The sequence below is a fragment of the Narcine bancroftii genome, chromosome 7 (assembly GCF_036971445.1).
Source record: "Narcine bancroftii isolate sNarBan1 chromosome 7, sNarBan1.hap1, whole genome shotgun sequence".
Lineage (NCBI taxonomy): Eukaryota > Metazoa > Chordata > Chondrichthyes > Torpediniformes > Narcinidae > Narcine > Narcine bancroftii.
In genome coordinates this window covers 93,823,338-93,844,451 of record NC_091475.1, presented here as the reverse complement: position 1 = coordinate 93,844,451, position 21,114 = coordinate 93,823,338, and the positions used below count along the sequence as shown (strand labels likewise).

Genomic DNA, 21,114 nt, shown 5'->3' with positions numbered 1-21,114 from the left:
TATTGTTCAAAGGCCGAATGATTAGCACTAGATAAAAATGTCAACTACCTTGGGCTGTTTTTTTTTTTCCTGACTGCCAATTACAACAATTTATAATAAGTCTATCACTCACCCCATCAAATATGACAAAAGGATTAGAAATAGAACAAGAACAAGAAGAAGGTATTTTTGACACCATAAATTAGGGGAATTTTTTTGCCATAACAACTTTGATATTCAGGCATTATAGTCCTAATGTGCTTGAGTCTTCAAATCAAACTGCCTTCATTAATCTGTTTAACTGAAATGAACTCGCTTTACATGAAACAGTAACTTAATAGAGAATTCCCACCATGTTTTAATGAATCAGGAAAAGATATTTGTTTTCAGGTAACATGCAAAAACCAATTGCTGCTTTGCCAAGAGTTCCCAAGCTGTAATGCACATAACATGGGGATGGGTGTAGGAGACTTGGGGTATTTTTTTTTCTTGGTGAAGGAGGAATGGAAAATTGTTAAGGAGGTGGTGGGGATAAATGATTTGGCATCTAAGCAATGATAATAATTGGCATTTAGGGATTAAAATATGAAATAAATGCCTGTAGAAATATGCAGGCAACTAACAGACATGAAAGAGGGATTGCAGTAAAGTTTCAGAACCTTTTGTCATCTCATTAAGAGTATGCTGAAGCCTTGACCATAAAATATTTTAGTTGTCATCCCAACAGATATGTTTCAATAAGTTCTCTATTTAACTTGTAAATATCATAAACACTTCCATGTCATTTCTTGAGAAAATTGAACATGGTCAAAGTGTGAAGGCAATATTGATGTTTCTGACAACATTGCTATCACTTAAGTGCAGTGCATAAATGATGTCACTTCTGTCTTCTGCTCACAGGAATTCAACTCTCAAAATTGGGATATTGGATATCTTTGGCTTTGAAGAGGTTGGGAAGAATGGTTATGAACAGGTGAGAAGTCCCATTGGGGGAAAATAAAACAGCAAATGTAATGTATCTAGCTTAAAAATTGGACCTTGGTATTGCTGGAATATCATTGCTTATTTATAGCTATTAACAATAATAACCTCTCCACTTTGATAGTCATATCAGAATCAATATTGGTGTCCAGCAAACTTTGACTTGGTTATATTATTAACGCCTTGGTGAAGATTTTTAATCATCTGTAAAACTAATTAAGGAAAAAGTTTACAGAAAAATAAAATGAGAATTCTTGACAATGTGTTAACTCAATTAATGTTCTAGTGACATCAATTATTCTTTCGATTTTCCCCATATTCCAAACAAAAGGTGGATAGTTAATGGAAAAATTATAGCAGATTCCTGATCAGAAAATTACAGCATTTGCGATCTGAAAAGACCTTAGCACAAAGACAGTAAAATGTATATTTGAGAAGTGGAAAAATATTATATAAAAAGTAAGATTTCATATTATTTGCATGTGCCAAATGAAAATTGAATGCACTTGTCTGTCCCTCAGCTTTGTATCAACATGACTAATGAGAAGATACATCTGTATATACAAGGAAAACTATTCCAACAGCAGCAAATAGAAAGTGTGCAAGAAGGTGTCTGTATGGAAACAGCCAACACTCTGGACAACCAAAAAGCTATTTTAAACTTCTTTTTTCAGGTAAACTTTGAAAGTTACATTAAAGTGACAAAATTTTAATCTCAAAATTATTTTATTGTTATGTCATAAAACAAAAAATATTAAACAAAATTTCATCTACCATAAGGCAATGTTTCGCCATCAGCAAAAATTGCCCAGCGCCCCTTACAGCCAGAGAAGCGAGCGAGAGTCCCCCCACCCCCTTGGGTCACTGAATGTCCATGGCTTCACATCCAGCGCTCCCGCACCCTTCACAGCCACACAGCCTTCAATCCAAACCATCAGCAGCCTGAGCTCCAGATGCACACCTCTGACACTATCAGGAAGCCTTCAGCGCACGTTCACATCCCGGTTCTGATACTTGGTACACTTTCAGGTAGTCTCCAGCAGTCCACAGCCGGGTGTGAGTCCTTTGACTGCAGGTGCCAGCAGCCCATATCCTACAGGCTGACATCACCTCAACAGCCCTTCTCCTGTGTGTTTGTAAGCCACAGAGCCCTTCAATGGTCTCCCATCAAGGTCACCATCCAATAGTTTACTTCTCTTCTGCTTTTCAAATAGGGTGTCTCCCCATTTTCTGGTGCCCTGTGCCAGTTCTTCGCTTCCCCATAGTCTGCAACCCCTCGTGGCCACAGTTTATGGAGCTGACATCTTGGGCCAGCCCCTCAGTGGCAGGATTTTAAAATAAACGACCATTGGCTCCTTTAACAGACCATTTAAAACCTATATGGAGCTGATGGCAGTTGAACTAGGTAGTTGGACTTGTGCATCCACAACCAGCAGCAGTGCTGCCAATGTAGTAGCTCTGGCAGCCCCACTATTTTTTTTTTGAGGTGGTACTTGCAAATATCCGAGATGTCCTCCTTCAAAAAAAATGGCATCTTTGCTATTACCATCAACTTGGCCTTCACCTGCATAGCATCCATTACCTGCATATCTGCCCTGGCCTCCTCCGCCCCACATGCAACAAGGACAGGATTCCCATTGTATTTACCCAGCAGCATTCACATCCAACATATCATCATATGCCATTTTCACCACCTACTGCGTGATCCCACCACGAGACCCATCTTGCCCCCTCTTCCCATCCCTGCCTTCCACAGTCCCTTTGTGACTCCCTTATCCACTCCTCTCTTCCCCACCAATCGCTCCCTTGGCACCTACCACTGTGACCACAAGAAATGCTGGAATTATTCCATAACTCCTCCCTCACCATCATTTGGGGCCTCAAACAGTCCTTCTAAGTGAAGTAACACTTGTGAATCTGCAAGGGTTGTCTACTGCATCTAGTGCTCCTCTTGTGGTCTCCTTGAAATCGGAGAGACTGGACACAGACTGGAAGATCATTTCATTGAGTACCTTTGTTCTATCTGCTGCAATAGCGGGTAACTCCCAGTCACAACCCAATTTGATATCCAGCCTCGTTCCCATGCTGACATGTCTGTTCGTCCATGGTCTCATGCACTGCCAGACTGAGACCACCACAAATTGGAGGAAAAACACCTCTTATTCTGTTTGGACAATCCAACCAGAAGGTATCAGTTTCTCAGGTTTCTGTTACCCTCACCCACCCCCCGCCTCTCTGTCCTTCTCTTTCCCTCAATTTTCTTTCCCCCAGCTCTGCATTAACAAAGTCAACCCTCTGCCCTGATCAATTCTCCTTTCCTCTTTTTGTCATTCTATTCATGCCCAAATATTGCCTTTTGTCTGTTGGCCTCTGCTCCTTTCCCCTACCCTTTCTTTTCCCCTCCCCCCATCCTTTTTATTCAGGTGCCTGTCTGTTTTTTTTTGTTGTTGCTTATATCTTGAAAAAGACCTCCGGCATGAAATGTTGGTTATGAAATGTAGGGTAAGGTGGTTCCCAGAATAGATTGCCAGGTCATTTGGCAGAATGTCTCATCACCAATGCTCACAAACCAGAAACAGGACTTGGCCTGGCTGGTGGTGAGAGGAGCCCTCCCAATCAGATTCTTCTTGTACTACTGGATCATCATCCACAATGCAGGTTGTCTCCAAGATAACTGCGGTGGAGCAGAGGGAGAGTTTTTGCAGAATACGGATCCACTAAGATAGTATGGTCCTTGTCACGGTTTGTCCCAGCAGCAGCATGACTGAGGACTCTCTGATCTATGGACTGTTCTCAGAGCTGCTGGAAAATGAGTATGTGCTGAAGGACACATTGAAGCTTGACACAGCTAATGAGGAAGGACCACAGTCTAGAACCCTTCTATTACCAGGCATGAGACTAAGGGGAAGCCCCTCAAATAAAAGAGGAGTGAGTAATGAAAAGGAGCTACAGCAGTGGCAATGGTGTAATTAGAAATGAATGTATCAATGTACAGTGATGAAAATGTATGGATATGAAACAAAGGGTAGGACGAAATTTTGAATAATTTTCCTTTTATAAAAGATTTTTTGTCAATAAAGTGTATTTGCATAAATATATATCTTTGCCTCCTATGGATGCTGTGAGACCTGCTGAGTTTCTTCAGCATTTTTGTATTCTTACTACAATCACAACATCTGCAGATTTTCATGTTTCAGTGGCAAAAATTAATTAGTTCAGAAAATAACAGTATGTGGTGGCCCACCACTGTGGCGCTTGAGCAGGTGCTCCAGGCAGCAAGAGCAACCAAAGGCCAACAGCCCGCGCAACAGCACTGGCCGCAACAAACGAATCAGCGGGTAAACAGCAAGGGCAGCTTAAAATCCAGTGATCCCAAAATGGCGTTGGCCTTACGTGTAACACTATTACAGTGCCATTGACCCAGGTTCAAATCCAGTGCTAGCTTTAAGGAGTTTATAGATTCTTCCCATGTGCATATGGTTTTTCAGTGGGTGCTCTGGTTTCCTTCCACATTCTAAAGCCATCAGGGGTTAGGTTTATTGGTCACATGGGTATATTTGGGTGGCACAACCTCGTGGGCCAGAGGGTCTGTTGCCATGCTGCATCTCTAAATTATACTTTAACATTTAAAATATTTAAAATTTAATTCAGGTAAATGAGGTGGTGTATTTTGTAAGTCAAACCTGGGCAGGACTTGCACAGTAAATGGCAGGCCCATTGAAGATTTTGGGGGAATACAGTGACCTGGTGCAACAGGTACATAGCTCCCCGAATGGGGCATCACAACTTGGTAGATGCCAGAATAAAAAGATGGGGAAGGGGGGAGGTGTCAACCTGTTTTTCCTGATGTCTGACAAAGGGCTCGGGCTTGAAATGTTGGTTGCCTTTTACATCCTACAGATGCTACGTGACCTGTTGAGTTTCTTCACACAACACTTATGGCATAGGGAATACTTAAAGTGGTATGTGAGTGGAAAGTAAAAGGTTGGCAACCACTGAGATAAAGGAAGAAAATCTCATGTGAGGAACCCGATCACTCTTTCAACTTGACTCTAAATGATCTATTGACTGTAATTATACTTTAACTCTGCAGCAGGACCAGATAATAAATGTGGATGGGAAGCCAAAAAAAAAAGTTAAGAATAACCTTCATCCCACAAAACCTAACCTTCCTTCTGGCATGACAGTTAAAATATCTTGTGTGACGAGGAACAACTGATGTGCTGTTCCCAGGCACAGGGTAGTAACCTGAAAAAAAAAGCATAGTGATATAAAGACTGATACATGGTTCACCTGGAGAGATCACAGCTCTATGTGAGTGCTATCAATCATAGCAAGATCTTTTGAGAAATGGCAGCACAGTTAATGTAGTGGTTAGTGCAATGCCTTTACAGCATTAGCGATTGGGACCGGTCCTGGGTTCGAATCCTGCGCTGTCTGTAAGGAGTTTGTAAGTTCTCCCCGTTTCTTCGTGGGTTTTCTCCAGGAGCTTTGGTTGGCTCCCACCCTTAAAAAAAAGTACTGGGCTGTAAGTTAATGTAGGTGTAAATTGGACAGCATGGACTATGTAGTGATACAACCACTACTATAGCCTCCCTCCTACTGGCCTACTGCAGGGGGAAACCACTGTATCTGCATATAGGCAACCTGAGAGGCTGGCCCCACCATTCCGGCTGTCAATCACTAGCCCATATAAAGATTTAAGCCAGCCCCTTCCTCAATCAGTTGGGCACATGGAACCAGAGGCTACAGAGACTTTAAGCTGATTAAAGCCTGTAGTACAGTCTTCTCAAGTTTTGTATTTGTTTGCTGTACCACAGCTCATCACAATTTAATTAGCTTAAAATTTTGAGGACCATGGAGAGATTCCTCACCCTTGAGAGGCTGGACACTCCAGCATATTTTAAAATCTGGAAGCAGATGATCAAGGTGATTATCCACACTCAAGCGGAAGTCATCAATATGAACCAGAAAAAGCTCATGGTCCTATGCACCAAGCTGGGCCCCCATGCTTTTCAGGCCACCAGAGACTGCACAGACTTTGAACTTGCAATGGTATGTACCACACCACCCCCCCCCCCGACAAATATACTCTACACCTTGTACCTGCTCAGCATCAGAGTACAGCAGCTAGGTAAGATGGCCGGCGCTTACCTGGGAGCTCTGTAAGAGCTAGCACACCCGTGCACCATTGAAGCTGGGGCATCTGAGATGAGTTCGTGTGAGGGCTGTGGTCGAGGGCAACTCGACAGACAGTTGAAGGAGAATAATGCCTCCCTCATCAGGATCATAGAAGTGGTCCACTCCCGAGAAGCTGCTGCTCACCCTGTGGAGGTTTTCGATAATTGCCTCCCCCAACCTCCAGCCTGGCTGAGGCCGACGACAGCCTCAGTCGCCAAAGGGTCCCACAAGGAAGAAATGATCACCACCACCGACGTCAGCTGCTGCTCTAAGAACTGTGGGTCCTGGTGTGAGTCAGACAGGCACTCCTGAAAGAACTGCTCCATGAGTAACTCGCATTGCTCCCAGCGCAGAAAGAAAGGCCACTTCACTAAGGTGTACCTCTTCAAACCCACTGGGAGTGCTGGGGCCCTCCATGACCAGCTGGGAGCACCTTCCAACCCTCTGGGCCCCGCCATGTGCAAGTGCCGGGCAACGCCATTACCCTGCCCATTGCTTCTGCCCGCAATGACATCACTTCCGGCCCAGCTATTGAACCGTGCTATTGCCTTGTGTTCATCACGGGTGCTGCCATCTTTCACCACCCAACTTCCGCCCGCACTGATGACTTCACTTCCAGCCTAACCTCCGCCTGCAACAGTGAAGTTACTTATTGCTGGGCCGAGCTGACACCATGTGCATCCCCTGGGTGCTGCCATCATGGGCCAACCAACCCCCTGCCACACCGGTATGCCAACAAGATATTGTGGTTAATACATGCGAGCACAGAACCACATACTCATCGCACCCCATGCTCAAAAGGGCACCCACCGGCTGCTGATCGCTACAGCCATCGGGGTGCGGCAACTCTGACCTCAAGGTGATCCTAGTGTCCACCACGCTGACAGAGGACATTCCCATGGACTTGGGTGCTCAATGATGGACGTCACTGTCAACGGGAAGGTAACAAAATGCCTGTTTGATAGCGGTAGTACTGAGAGTGTCGTGCACCTGAATGTGGTCCAGACACTGAAACTCAGTATACCCAGCAAACTTCCCCATTGCTTTTGCATCCCAGGACCACTCGATCATAGCAGAGGGATGCTGCTCAGTGAACTTGACTGTAGGGGTGGGAGGGTGACATACCAAAGGTTCAGGTCCAAGCTTCCCCCACTCACCGTCCACAACACAAAGTCCAGCGACTGTTCCAAATCCACCTGCGGACTCTCCAATCTTCAGGTATCCCTGTCATTCCTTTTAAATTACCTAACTCCGGACTGCAAACCAACAGCAGCCAAAAGCAGGCGCTACTATGCAGCAGACAGGGCTATTATCAAGGCTGAGGTGAAACAATGCCTGGCAGAGGGAATTATAGAGATCAGCCCCAGCCCCTGGAGAGCCCAGGTCCTTGTTGTAAAAGGGGTCATCGATTATAGCCAGACCATCAACCAGTACAACTAGCTGGACACCTACCCACTGCCCCACATCACTGACATAGTCAATAAGATAGCCCAGTACTAGGTCTTCTCCACGATTGACCTGGTCGGCCTACCACCAGCTCCCCATCCATGCCTTATACTGCCTTTAAGGCTGACGGATGACTCTACCAGTTCCGCATGGTAGACCGGCACAAACTAAAAGTGACATTCCCGTACCGGGAAAACCTCAACATCTGTGGCCACAACCAGCAGGACCACGCTGTCAACCTGGAGAGATTTCTCCAGACAGCAGAGGCACTGAACCTCACTTACAACAAGGAGAAGTGCATGTTCAGTACCACCTGCCTCGCCATCTTGGGTTGCATCGTGGAACATGGTGTCATCAGTCCCAACCCCAAAAGCATGCACCCCCCAATTGAATTGCCCCTCCCTGACAAGCTCAATGCACTCCGCAGTTGCCAAAGCTTTTTTCCTATTACTTCCAGTGAGTTCCCTGCTTCTCGACAAGGTCCACCCACTGGCCCAGACCACCTCCTTTCCCCTCCCTGCAGAGGCGCCAGCAGCCTTTGCCCATATCAGACAAGATATCGCCATCGCCATGATGCATGCCATGGATGAGACCACCCTGTTCCAGGTGGAGTGCGATGCCTCTGATGTTGCCCTCACTGCCACCCTCAATCAAGGGGGCAGACCTGTGGCCTTTTTCTCCAGGATCCTCCATGGGTCAGAGCTCAGGAACTCCTCCAACAAAAAGGAGGCCCAGGCAATTGTGGAAGCAGTCCACCACTGGTGCCACTATCTGGCAGACAGGAAGTTCACCCTTCTCACTGACCAACATGCAGTGGCATTCATGTTCAGCACCATCCACAGAGGCAAGATCAAAAACACCAAGATCTTGCACTGGAGTGTCGAGCTGGCCACGTTCAGCTATGACATTCAGTATAGGCTGGGAAAGCTCCATGACTTCCCCCAATGCCCTGTTCCAGACATGCATCAGTGCGCAATCTGAACAACTGCATGACACCTTTTGCCACCCGGGCGTCTCCCGCCTGTACCACTTCATTAAGTCCCGAAACCTCCCCTTCACCATCCAAGAAGTCCAGACCATGACTGAGTCCTGCAGGGTCAGTGCAGAATGCAAGCCGCCCTTCTTTTGCCCACCACAGGCCCCATCAAGCGACTCAGTTTCAACTTCAAGGGACCACTGCCTTCCACGAATAAAAATGTCTATTTTTTCGTGGTTACAGAATTCTCCCATTTTCCCTTCGCCATCCCTTACCCTGATACCTCCATCGCCTCCGTTATCAAGGTGCTGGCGCAGATCTTCATTATGTTTGGATACTCGGTATTCATCCACAGGTTCCAATTTCATGAGTGAGGAGCTGCACCAGTATCTGGTGGTACAAAGCATTGCATCTAGTCACATGACTAGCTATAACCCTGAGGTCAAAAGGATAGTCCATCAACTATTAGCAAGAGACCCTTCCCCAAGGTGCTCCATGCCATACGGTTGCTCTTGTGCACTGTTACCAATCAGACCCCTCACAAATGCCTTTTCTCTTTTCCTAGGAAATCAGTGACTGGCATCTTCCTGCCAGCATGGCTGACGTCTCCAGGACCAGTACTCCTCCGTAAGCACATGATGACCCACAAATCTGACCCCATGTTTAAGCAAGTGCACCTCCTCCACACAAACCCAAACTACGCCTGCATCAGGTACCTCAATGGATGGGAGGACACTGTCTCAATAAAGGATCTGGCATCAGTAGGGACCCATCCAACCCCCCCCCCCCCCGAGGATGACAACTACCTGCTGCCTTTCCACAGGCCCCCACCCCACGCAGACCTGCTCCGCACCTATACCCCCACTCCATAGGGCGCCACCCCACTTGCGCCACCAGCCTCCCTGACCATCCTGGGCCCATCCGACCTTCAAGCAGCCCTGCCCCCACCGACTGTTGACCAGGAGCCTGCCCTGCAACAGTCCCAGTGACAAAGGCAACCACCAGACCACTTGAACTAGTAAATACCCTAAAAGAACCTCCCCCTTCCCCCCGGGACTCTTTTAAGAAGTGGGCGAATATGGTGATACAACCCCTACTATAGCCACACTTCTACTGGCCTCCTGCGGGAGGCAACCATTGTACCTGCAGGTAGGCAACCTGAGAAGCTGGTCCCATATGCCGGCTGTCAATCACCAGCCAGTATAAAGACTCCACCGGCCCCTTCCTAAATCAGTCAGGCACGTGAAATCAGAGGCTACCGAGGCCTGGTGTTCAACTTTAAGCTGATTAAAGCCTGTAGTACAGACTTTTCGAGTTTTGTGTTTGTTGCTGCACCACAGTTCATCGTAGAGTCGTATTGGCCTGTTGCAGTGCTGTATGACTAATTTTTTTTTAATGCACATGTACAGCATCAAAACAATCCATTGGATCACAGCAAGCACCCATTTACACCAATCTCATTTTCTCTCATCACCATCAACATCCATCCGCAACACTTGACCCCATCCACCTTGCACACCTACACACTAGGTGTCATTTACAGTGACCAATTAACCTGCCAACCCACATTTTGGGGTTCTGTATGCAAACAGAAGCTTCTGATGGTCAAGGGTAGAAAATGGTGCACACAACAGTATCAGAGGAGAGGAATGAACCTACAGCTTTGTCATTGCGAGGAAGCAGCACCATGAACTGCACCATTATGCCACCCCATGCAGATCAGATCGGCAAAATGGTGGCACGAACTGGTCGGTATCACAAAGAATTACACTCTCCTCAACTGTTGTTTCGTCATTTCGAATTTTAATTTAGAGATACAGCACAGTAATAGGTCATTTCAACCCATGAGCTGCCCAATTAACCTTCAACCCTCTGTATGTTTCAAATGGTGGGAGGAAATTGGAGTCCCCAGAGGAAACCCACACTGACACAAGGAGAAAGTACTAACTCCTTACAGACAGTGTGGGATTTGAATCCAAATTCTGAACGCTGGTGCTATAACGACGTTCCGCTAACTGCTACACTAACCGTGCAACCCAAAGCCTGCATCCCACTGTATTGGGAAGGCTATATTGCAGTGCCTAGTCATCGGGATGATCCCATTACAGAGCAACAATGGGGCTTTGACCTGTTCTGTTTCCAACCTGAGCTAATTCAGCTCCCTTTATTGCACCAGGTGGTTCTAGGTTCCCCTGTAAGTACCATATGGATACTGAACTTAACCTGTGTAATGATAGTGATCGTGGTTGCCATGCAACTAGCAATGCCTTCCTGTTTGGTTATACTTGGCTGCCAGCATGGGCTGACTCAGAGCAGGAGGCACAGCATGCAAGATCTATAATGGAGGCTTGTAACTGCACGACATGTTTCATGGTGCTGTTTACAACAACTTTAAAGTAAAGAACCTTTTCCTTCATCCATGTGTTGTCTAAGAACTCACACGTACAAATACAAGATGAAACAGCGTGGATGCCCAAACATCATAGCTCGCAACAGCCCAGAACTCTTGGCCTCTAAGCAGCTGGATAACAGGTACCACTACACCCAGCTAAACCAAATGATCCATCACAACCATTAAACTTGCATTTACAACTCGGTAAAAGGCCCTTTATACTCAATTATACTCAGTTGACCTACAACTACTGGTACGTCTTGGAGGATCGGAGGAAACTGGAGCCCCCAGGCAAAATTCACACAGACACAGGGAGAATGTACAAATACCTTCCAGATAGCATGGAATTTAAGCCCCTGTCCCGATTGCTGGCACTGTAACCATGCCCCATTTCAGTACAATAATTATCACAAAGTCTGTCTCTGCAAAAGGGGTCCTTTGAAATACAGATGCCAGGAGCGTGAAGGTTCTGACCCTCTCCATATCTGTCACATCAATGTGGACAAGTGCATGGGCCCTCACCCTCCTCTTCCTAAAATCTACAATAAGCTCTTAATGAGACTGAGCGTGAGGTTGTTGCTCTGACACCACCCAGCCCGATTCTTGTTCTCCATCCTGTATTCTGATTCATCATTTCCAGTAATCATGAGATGATTCTAGTAACCACCTTTCACTTTGCTTTTGTTCACCGATGGGGGTATATTTTCGACATAGAAACATGCAGCCATGTGAGTCCTTTAGCTACTAAGTACCCATTTTACACTAATTCTACATTCCCATCAAATCTCCCTCAGTTCTATTTCTCAATTGCAAAGGGAAAAAGAGGATTAAACGTGAAAAATCTCCAGATGCTGTGATTCTTATCAAAACACAGAGATACTGGAGAATATAGGAGGTAAAGATATATTACAGACATTTCTGGCCTGAGCCCTTCCTCGACTATAAGCAAAAAAAAAGAGATAGGCATCTGTGTTAAAGGCTGGGAGAAAAAAAGAGGAAGAATGGGAGGTGGAGTAGTACAGACCATTAGACAAAAGGCATTGATTGGAATATGATAAGGGTACAGGAGAGAGGCAAGGTAAGAATTGAGTTTGGGTCTGTGAAATGAGTCAGAGGGAAAAGGGAAGCGAGAGAGAGAGTTAGAGAAAAGGAGATGTGAGGAAAGAGGGGGTGGGTGGTGGTGGGGGGGGGGTGTTTCTAATGGAAACCGGAGATGTTTTGAATATTTTTAAATTTTCCAAGTCATACATGCATACATATTCAAATTTCATTATGCAACATAATCACATTATAAACCATTTATGTGTTGGCTTTGAAACCCAACTCTAATCTACCCCACCCACCTCCCCTCTACTCCCTCCCCAAAAAAGAAAAAGTTAAAAATCCCCTAAGGAAAAAGAATCAAGCAAGAAAATAGAAAGAAATGTCTTGAGGCTACCATTCAAACCAGAGAGATCTAATTTTCCTGATTTTGCCAAATCCTAAGGACATCAGTGTGGGTTTCAAAAATAGAGAAAAAATAAGCAAAAAATTTACATTATTTTGTCTATAATTATCACATTCCAAAGAAAAAAAACTTATTACTATATCATACTTATTCCGTATCTCTCTATTCCCCCACTCCTCAGCCCATTCAAAAACCTATTTCCCTTTCCTCAAGATATGACCCAGTAGCAAAGACACTTTCCAAGAGAAAAATATTAAAAAAAGAAAGCATTACTAAATGGTAGCTAGAAAATAGAAAGAAATGCCTTAGGACTACCAACCAAAGCCAAAAGATCTAATTTTCCTGACTTTACCAGATCTAAAAGACATCAGTGTGGGATTTCAAAAATAAAAATAAGCCAAAATTTACATTATCACATTCTGAAAAGGAAAAAAAAAATTCTCATTATTATTGATATCATTGTCATATTTATTCCTTATCTCTCTTTCTCTACCCCCACACTGCACTATGTTCAAAGATCTATTTTCCTTTCCTCAGAGATGGGAGCCGGTACCAAAGACACTTCCAAAAAGAAAGATATGATGATACCGTTTTCTAAATGGTAAAGACCCTCCCTTGGTGTCAAATAGATTAAACACCATCCCCCTCTATTGTCCGGGTAGTGAGAAAGCGCACTAAATACGTATATATAGATTCTGGAGGCCTACCTCCCGGACCCACGAGAAAAACAATTTCAGAAAATTTAACTTCTTTCTCCCCTCAAAGGATTAACATCAAACATGCACAAATCTGTGAGGGAGAAAAAGTATCATTATTCAGTATTTTAAAATTAAGTTGAAAGAAGCTCTCTTATCCCCTTTCAGTTTTCTTCAATGTTAAGAGCTTGTTCACATACTTTGGCACTATCAATTAAAAAAAAATTCTATCCACTTGGCATGTCTATTTTCTTCAACATTGGTAGCTTATTCACATACTTCTTTGCTATTTCAATATTCGTTTTAAAAAAAATATTTTGTCATTTGGCATAGTTATTTTCAAATTGGCTAGATGGCCCAACACAAATTTATAACTTTTTTTTCAAAGGGTAATCTTCAGTGGATTAAATTCCCATCTGTGCATTAATAGCGTGGCACTTGTGTCCAGATAAAAAAAGTATATTTTTACATCTTCAATTTCCAGTGGTTCTCCATCTTCTTAACTTTTTCTGTTGCAGCTCTTAATGTTTTTTTTCATGATCCTTGAATTTCATACATCTAATTATTATAGAACATGTTTCTTGATCCATTCTTGGTTGTGAAAAAGGTGAATCTATATGTCTTCTCAATTTCTATATTTGCTCTGAAATGTTCTACTCCAATAGCATTGGACAACCATCGTTGAAAAAAGCAAATGAGATTTGTTCCCTTCTCTCCCTCTTTAAGTCCCACTATTTTACCATTATTATGTCTATTAACATTTTCTAAAGAATCCATCTTTTCCCATATTTTTGCTTTTTCTATGGCCTATTCATTTAATTCTTTTTCCACATCAACCACTCTTTCCGTTGTTTCATCCACCTTTTCTTCCACTGTCGTCACTCCCGATTTCTATCTCTAACTTTGTCATGACTTTTAAAATATGATCCAATTTTTTATTTGTGTTCTGGTCTTTTAATAAGAGTACTGTTATTATATCTTCATTAGTATATTTTTCTTTAGCTTGTACTATGACATTTTTAACATGGCTCACTGATTTAACATTCACCAATTCCTCCTCTTCATCTATAATTTGGTCAATCTCCAAAATGCCATTTTGAGAGAAAGTTCCTTCTTGTTTCTGCTGGTGTTGCTTCACATCACTCATGCACACAACAGTGTGCATGCTTAATCTCCTCTTTTCCTCTTCGAGAGCGTCTCTTAGCTCTGATTCCAAAAATGCTCCACTATTCTTCCCAAACACCAGACTATCTGCATGGGAGGCAGAACAAACTACAACTCCCACCTTCTTATTGTAAGCAGCCCTTTTTCCCATGGAAAAACTCCACTTCTCACTTCCTCCTCTACATCATGTGACGTCCCCCCTGAGAAGTCTATGTTAATGCCATCCTTTTGGAGGGGGTCCAGATGGAAAGTGAAGTGTTGTTCCTTCAATTTGCTGGTGGTCTCAGCCTGGCATTGCATGAGACCATGGATAGACATGTCAGCAAGAGAATGGGGCAGGGAATTGAAATGGGTGGCCACTGGGAGATCCATGCTAATGCTATAGGACCTTGGCTCTGTCCATTGCAATAGCGTGGATCTCAGGGCAATTTTGAATGGTCAGCTGACTTGCAAACCTGCATGCATTTTGATGTACGTGGAACAGAGATCAACCAAAGCAAAGCACACAATCACTGGGAGAACACACTAACTCCACACAAATAGCAGTCAAGTTAAGGATTGAATCTGGGTGTTGAGACCTGTAGTGTAGACACTCTGCTAGGTGGATCACCATCCCTCCCTAATTAGGATTGCAGATCTACAGGGTGCACAACTGTGGTACCTGAAGATCATGGAGGTTGAAGCCACCATGGAGCTTTCATTGAACAAAAAAGCAGAAGGTAATTTCAAATCATCAATTTCTCTATTTCCCTGAATAGTCTTCGGTCATTGGACCCTATGGTTACATGTAAGATCAGCTGCCATGAGATCATTGTAACAGCAACAAAGCTGCAAGTACTTGCCTGATTTGATTGAACAGACACTGTGTAGTATTGCCTAATTCTTCAGGAGGTGCCACTGCACTAGACTAATCCTCTGGGAGAGGAAATCATGATTCACTTGGTCCTAAGCAGCTGCTGTGAATTTAGGGCAAATACTTTGACTTCTATTCTGAGATCTGTCATGGGAAGAAATTAATAAGCTTCCTTGATGAAGCGGGATCTTCCCATCAAATCCTGGGAACCGTTGGCAGTTAAAATGGCGAAGGAGCATTCAGGGAAAGTATCAGAATTTATTGTCATGAACGTGTGCCACAAAATATGTTATTTGCAGAAACATTAAAGGTGCAGAATTGATAGAAATTATATGTTTTAAAAATAAATTAATGCAAAAGAAGAGGAAAGTGAAGTTGTGTCTGTTTCGTTGCCCATTCAGAAATCTGATGGCAGAGGGGAAAAAGCTTTTTTTGTACTGATGTGTAATCCTCTTCAGATTCCTGTACCTCCTTTTTGATGGTAGCAGTGAGAAGAGGGCATGACCTGGGAGGTGAGGATCCTTGAGGATAGATGTTGCTTCCTTGAGACTCCACCTCATATATGTCCTTGATGGAGTGAAGACTAATGCTCATGATGGTGCTGTCTGTGTTCACAGCACTATGTAGTCATTTCTTGTTCTGTGCATCGGCACCTCCATACCAGACAGTGATTGCAACCAGTCAGAATACTCTCCTCAGTACACCTGTAGAAATTTGCAAGGGTCTTTGGTGACCTACCAAATCTCCTCAAACTCCTCACAAATTATAACCATTGGTGAACCTGCTTCATGATTGCATTGACATGAAGACCCTAAGATAGATCTTTGGAGATGTTGATATCCAAGAATTGATGCATCAGGAGACAATGCAATATGCTTAATTGTCAGAAACAAGATCGCATCTGACAAGCTGCACACATACCCATCCCATCCCATCTGTGGAAGAGTCTGCAGTTCCTATGCTAGCCTCATTAGTCCCCTCAAAACCCTAAAACCAAAATGAAAACAAGCCATTCTTGTTCTGAGGGAGTGCCAGAGAAATGGTGTGGGAAGACAGCATGAGAAAAGAAATGTTTGCTTTCATAACCTTACAGATCAATTAGGCCCATAAATTTCAGGAGTAATTTGGAGAAATCTGGGAACAGGGAAAACAAACTGATTTAGAGTACATAAATGACTTTTCAACTGTCACAGACTGTCATTCTCTAATTGCTATATTAAAATTTGAATATTTCAAATGAAGCCTGTGAAGCAATTGTCTAATGAGAAATCACTGAATAATTATCTTGAAATTTGTCATTGTAAAATCAAGATAACTTCTTCTTTATGTTACCTCAGTTCAAATGTAGTTAATTACCATTAGTTATTAAATTGAAGCTCCTTCATAAAACAACTTTTCAAATGTATGTCATCATGATCTGCAGGATTTTTTTTTTAGCAGAGAAATTCTCAAGTTATTTTCAATAATCAACATTAGTTTCAACATGAGACGAATTAACATTTTCAGAAATTAGCCTTCTGGAACTTTATGTCACAAAGATTTTAAATGGGTGAGGTTCAGCTATGTTCAATGTATCCAAATTGTTATTGCCCATGAAGATCTATTCTGTTCCCACTGCTAAAATGTGTACTTTATCATTTCAGATACCTGGTGGCTTGCTGTCGATGCTTGATGAAGAAAGGCAGACACTTCGATCAACAGAACAAAACCTCAACAAATGGCTGCAGACCTATTTAGAATCAGCTCAGACAAGCACTGTGTACACGTCCATGAAGGATGGAAATGAGAACATACCCTTGAAAGGTCAAGTGATCGCCTTCACTGTCATGCATTACGCAGGACGGGTGAGTTTCAAAAAGAAAACAGGTTAATCATAAATGGTTAACTAAAGGCAGCTTTGTAGAAATCAAGATGAAATTCAAGAAAAATTACCAGATTGTTTGGTGTGCAAAGTAGTCTGAAAAATATTACATGCAATATAATCTTGTCTAGGCAGGGAAAGAGGTTGTTTTTCACTAGTAATGAATAACATATTGTACATCAAAAGGATTCCATGACTTTCCTGCATGACACAACTAAATAATACTTTAGAAAACTGTCTGCAGTACAACAAAAAAAAATCATTGCCGAAGCAGCATTCTGAGCATTTCTTTCATGTTTGAAGGGAAAAGTATTTTTGCTGAAAATCTTGATACTGTGCTGTTCATTTAAATGGAAAAGAGAAGAGTTCCAACCTGATACCTTCAACATTCAGTTATGAATCTAACTCAGGCTCAGTCACCCTTCTCACTGGGAAATTGTCCGACAACACGAGTCAAGACAAAGCTCAGTGCCTGCCATAATTTCTACCTAACTAACATTAACAACTCATATTAATCAGAATTTATTGTCATGAACAAGTCATGAAATTCAGTGTTTTGCAGCAGTTATCATAGAGCAAATATTCATATTATAACCATCCTACAAAATTACTATAAATTTAAAAAAAAATAGTGGATGTAAAGTAAGGCAGTGTCTTTGGTTCATTGATTATTCAGGAATCTGATGGCAGTAGGGAGAAACTGTCCTTGGGCCATTGAGTGCTTGTCTTTAGGCTCCTCTACCTTTTTCCTGATGGCGGCAGTGTGAAGAGGGCTTGGCCTGTGTGATGGGGTCTTTGAGGATAGAGGCGGGTTTTTTTATTAACTGATTAAGCCACTTTCTGTAATGACAGTAACAGATTTAATGTTTCTAGTCAATGACCCCTCCATCGAAATGCTGGAGGAACTCAGTCTTTTTAGTGTCTATAGGAGACAAAGTTACATTGCTAACATTTCAGGCTTGAGACCTGCAAGAAATAAGACATAAATCTGAGAAAGTCTCAGAATTCAGACAATGCTGGATACCTCAGTTGAACTGTCAGTTCCTTTCCAAAGTTGGTCAACTGTTACATTACACAGCAGCCTTGTGGTCTGCAGTAATTGTGGTTCTTTGCTTGCAGAGGGATAGAGAGAACAAAGGGGTTACCGTGATGGTGTTGACCAAGGTTGTTCTGTTGATGTACTGCTTTAAGAGCTATCTGGTTAATAGAGGGATGAAAGAAATTAATGAGACAATAAAAAAGCAGACATTTATGCAGGATAAATGGCTTGGTGCCAACACAAACTTCTCTCACAATGCCAGCAAAATTATAGATTTCCAGAGATGAGCAAAGTTCACTCCGCCTACAAAAAAAATGCTGAGATGGAAATAGTAGAAAGCTTTATATTCAACTTTAAGGTGTAAACATATCCTGTCAATATTGACTTTAGTGATCATGAGGTTGATAATTAATTAAATTCAGTCATATTTGCTTTCAATCTTGCTATGCGGAACTATCAAGTCATTTTCAGTTGAGCAGCGGAACAGTGAATGTTCTAAGTATAAGTTATGTGAACTTTTTGTAATGAGAAAATGATGAAATGCAGCTCAAGCTTCTATCTCACAACAGGTAACATACGATTTAACAGGAGCAACTGATGAGAACAAGGCTTCACTTTCTCAAAACCTCCTTCTTGTTATGAAAGGTATGCGCTCATGTTTGTTTGTAAACCAAAGCATATTGAATATGTTAAATTTATTGGGTCATTAATATTATTATTCAATTAATTAATCTAGATTCTCACTGCATTTTACATTTCCTTTCAACTTCATGATCGAAAGGAGTCTGTCCTTGATGCAGTATGCCCTCTTGAAGTTCATTCAATGATCCATACTTTGTAGACATGATTTCTCTACATAAAAAGCTTAAACTAAAGAAAATACTGTTTTTTTTTTCATGAATTTATATTAAGGGAACACCAAGCACGAAATAATGTTGCCTAGATCAGTCATTCTCAATATTTGATTTGGCTATAGTGCTTCAGGACACTCATCAAAATTTATGGGGCCTCCCTTTCCTGCGAAATGGTCATTTTTGTTCCTTCCGTACTTCTCTCCTACTGACTACATTAAAAATATTTATGTTACATGAGGTGAAAAGTAAATAAGGCTTTTACTTAAATGTGCTGTGGCTCCCGGGGGGGGGGGGGGTGGGGGGTGGGGGTGGGGGGGAACGTAAGTCCCCCATTGAGAATGGCTGGTAGATTAATGTTCAAGTTTATATTTATAATTATTGATTCAGATATATCAAAAAATAGAAGCTAAATGAATTGTGCTTGTGCTGATTGGTGAATCCTCCTGACCACTAGAGGGCATTGGAGATAGAATGTCCCATCTCCCCATCTCGGGTTAGATGCATAAAATGGATGTCCTTTAAGGTCATGAGTTGATAATAAAATATGAGTAATACAAGAACTCAAGTTTCTTTATCACAAAAGAAGAAACATCATATGGTACCAGGAGTAGGGTATCAGTAGGAAACATGGAAAGTGTGAAACCACCTGACACGTGAATTGGACTTAAAAGGCCAACCACAAGTGGCGGTTATTCAAACAATGATTCATGCTGTATCTGTAAGCCATTGGACTCAATAGCAATATGGGTGCATGGAAGTTTTCACTATTACTTACCATGGCGGATCCTCAAGCACTTGAGGTTTTCAAGACTTTTTTTTTGCCGAGGGAGATGACCAGGGCAAATTCACCAAGGTTATCAAGATGTTTGCTGGCACAACTCACCAAAGAAAAATGAAATGTTGGAGAGATACATGTTTCACTCGCACATGCAGCTGCAGGCAGAGAGCTTTGATAATATTTTAACACAATTGAAACTGAAAACAGGAACAAGAAATTTTGGATTGCTGCAAGATTCAATGATCCAAGATCCACGGCAGAAAGTTGGAACTGATCTGTTCCACCTGGATGGAGAGAATCACCTGCTGGTTATGGACTATCTATCAAACTATCCAGAGATTATGCTGCTTCCCGACAAGTCTGTGGCCTGCGTGACCAGATATATGAAGTTGATCTTTGCATGACATGGAATTCCTCAAATCATCGAGAATGACAATGGACCATGCTACAGCTGTAGAGAATTCCAGAACTTTCCAGAAGAGTATGATTTTTGACGTCCTTTGCATCCCTAGTCGAATGGTACCACAACTCACTACTCTGCAGACCCAAACAAGAATAGAGATGTCAAATGAAAATAAAAGTGTTTACAAGGGAGACAAAAAAAAATCTATAACAAGTCAGTAAGAAGCATAGGGCCACTGAGACAATGCGACATAGTGAGACTCAGAGATTCCAATGCCTGTGACATGAAGGCCACTGTTCTGGAGATCCTACATTGTCAGAATAGAGGAGGTAAGGCCATGGTCAAATCCTGAGGAGGAATCAAAAAATTCTGCTGAAAATGCAAATGATGCTGCAGGAACAGACAAATGCAGAAGATCCAGCCTGTACTGCAACAAAGGAAAAATCAACAGTGCTAGACAGTAGTCGACCAGCGGAGCTGACACATGCACCTGTGTTGAGAAGATTCGCACACGTTATCAAAACACCTGACAGGCTGAGTCTCTAAAAGGAAAAGAACAACACACTTAAAAAGTTTGTGCTGTTGATGCTTATGTTTGTGTTTAACTTTAAATTTAAATGAGAATTGCTATATTGAATATCTTAAGGAAAAGGGATATGGACATTGGGAGTTGGAGATCCTCCTGACCACTAGAGGTCATCAGAGACAGAATGTCCCACCTCGGGTTAGATGCCCAAAATGGATGTCTCCCACGAGGTCATGAGTTAATAATAAAATATAAATAATACAAAAGAACCCAAGTTTCTTTATTACAATTCAATCCAGCATTTCCTGGAAAATAATGATGATTGCAAGAACTAATTTTATTGTATCATTTTTTTGAGATGTAGTCCTTACAGGTAAGGCCATGTTAAGGACCTCATATATCATTATTAGAAAGCTGGTGATAACTCTTAATTTCATAATGCTCTCTCTAGTTCCTGGAAGTACAAGGAGGCAGCATTATTCATGGTATAACTAACAGCTACAGACTGTCCAATCAGAGACACTCATGGCTTTTCTGTG

The 21,114-nt window shown here is 42.5% G+C and overlaps 1 protein-coding gene across 1 annotated transcript in view; it reads left to right on the top strand.

The window, feature by feature from the left end:
- Positions 1-21,114, top strand: part of myo16 (myosin XVI) — a 239,976-nt gene that overhangs the window by 156,680 nt on the left and 62,182 nt on the right. The window contains exons 20-23 of the mRNA XM_069890622.1: positions 880-952; positions 1,482-1,634; positions 16,758-16,958; positions 18,584-18,659. Coding sequence (XP_069746723.1) covers positions 880-952; positions 1,482-1,634; positions 16,758-16,958; positions 18,584-18,659 — 503 coding nt within the window. The remainder of the gene's footprint in view (positions 1-879; positions 953-1,481; positions 1,635-16,757; positions 16,959-18,583; positions 18,660-21,114) is intronic.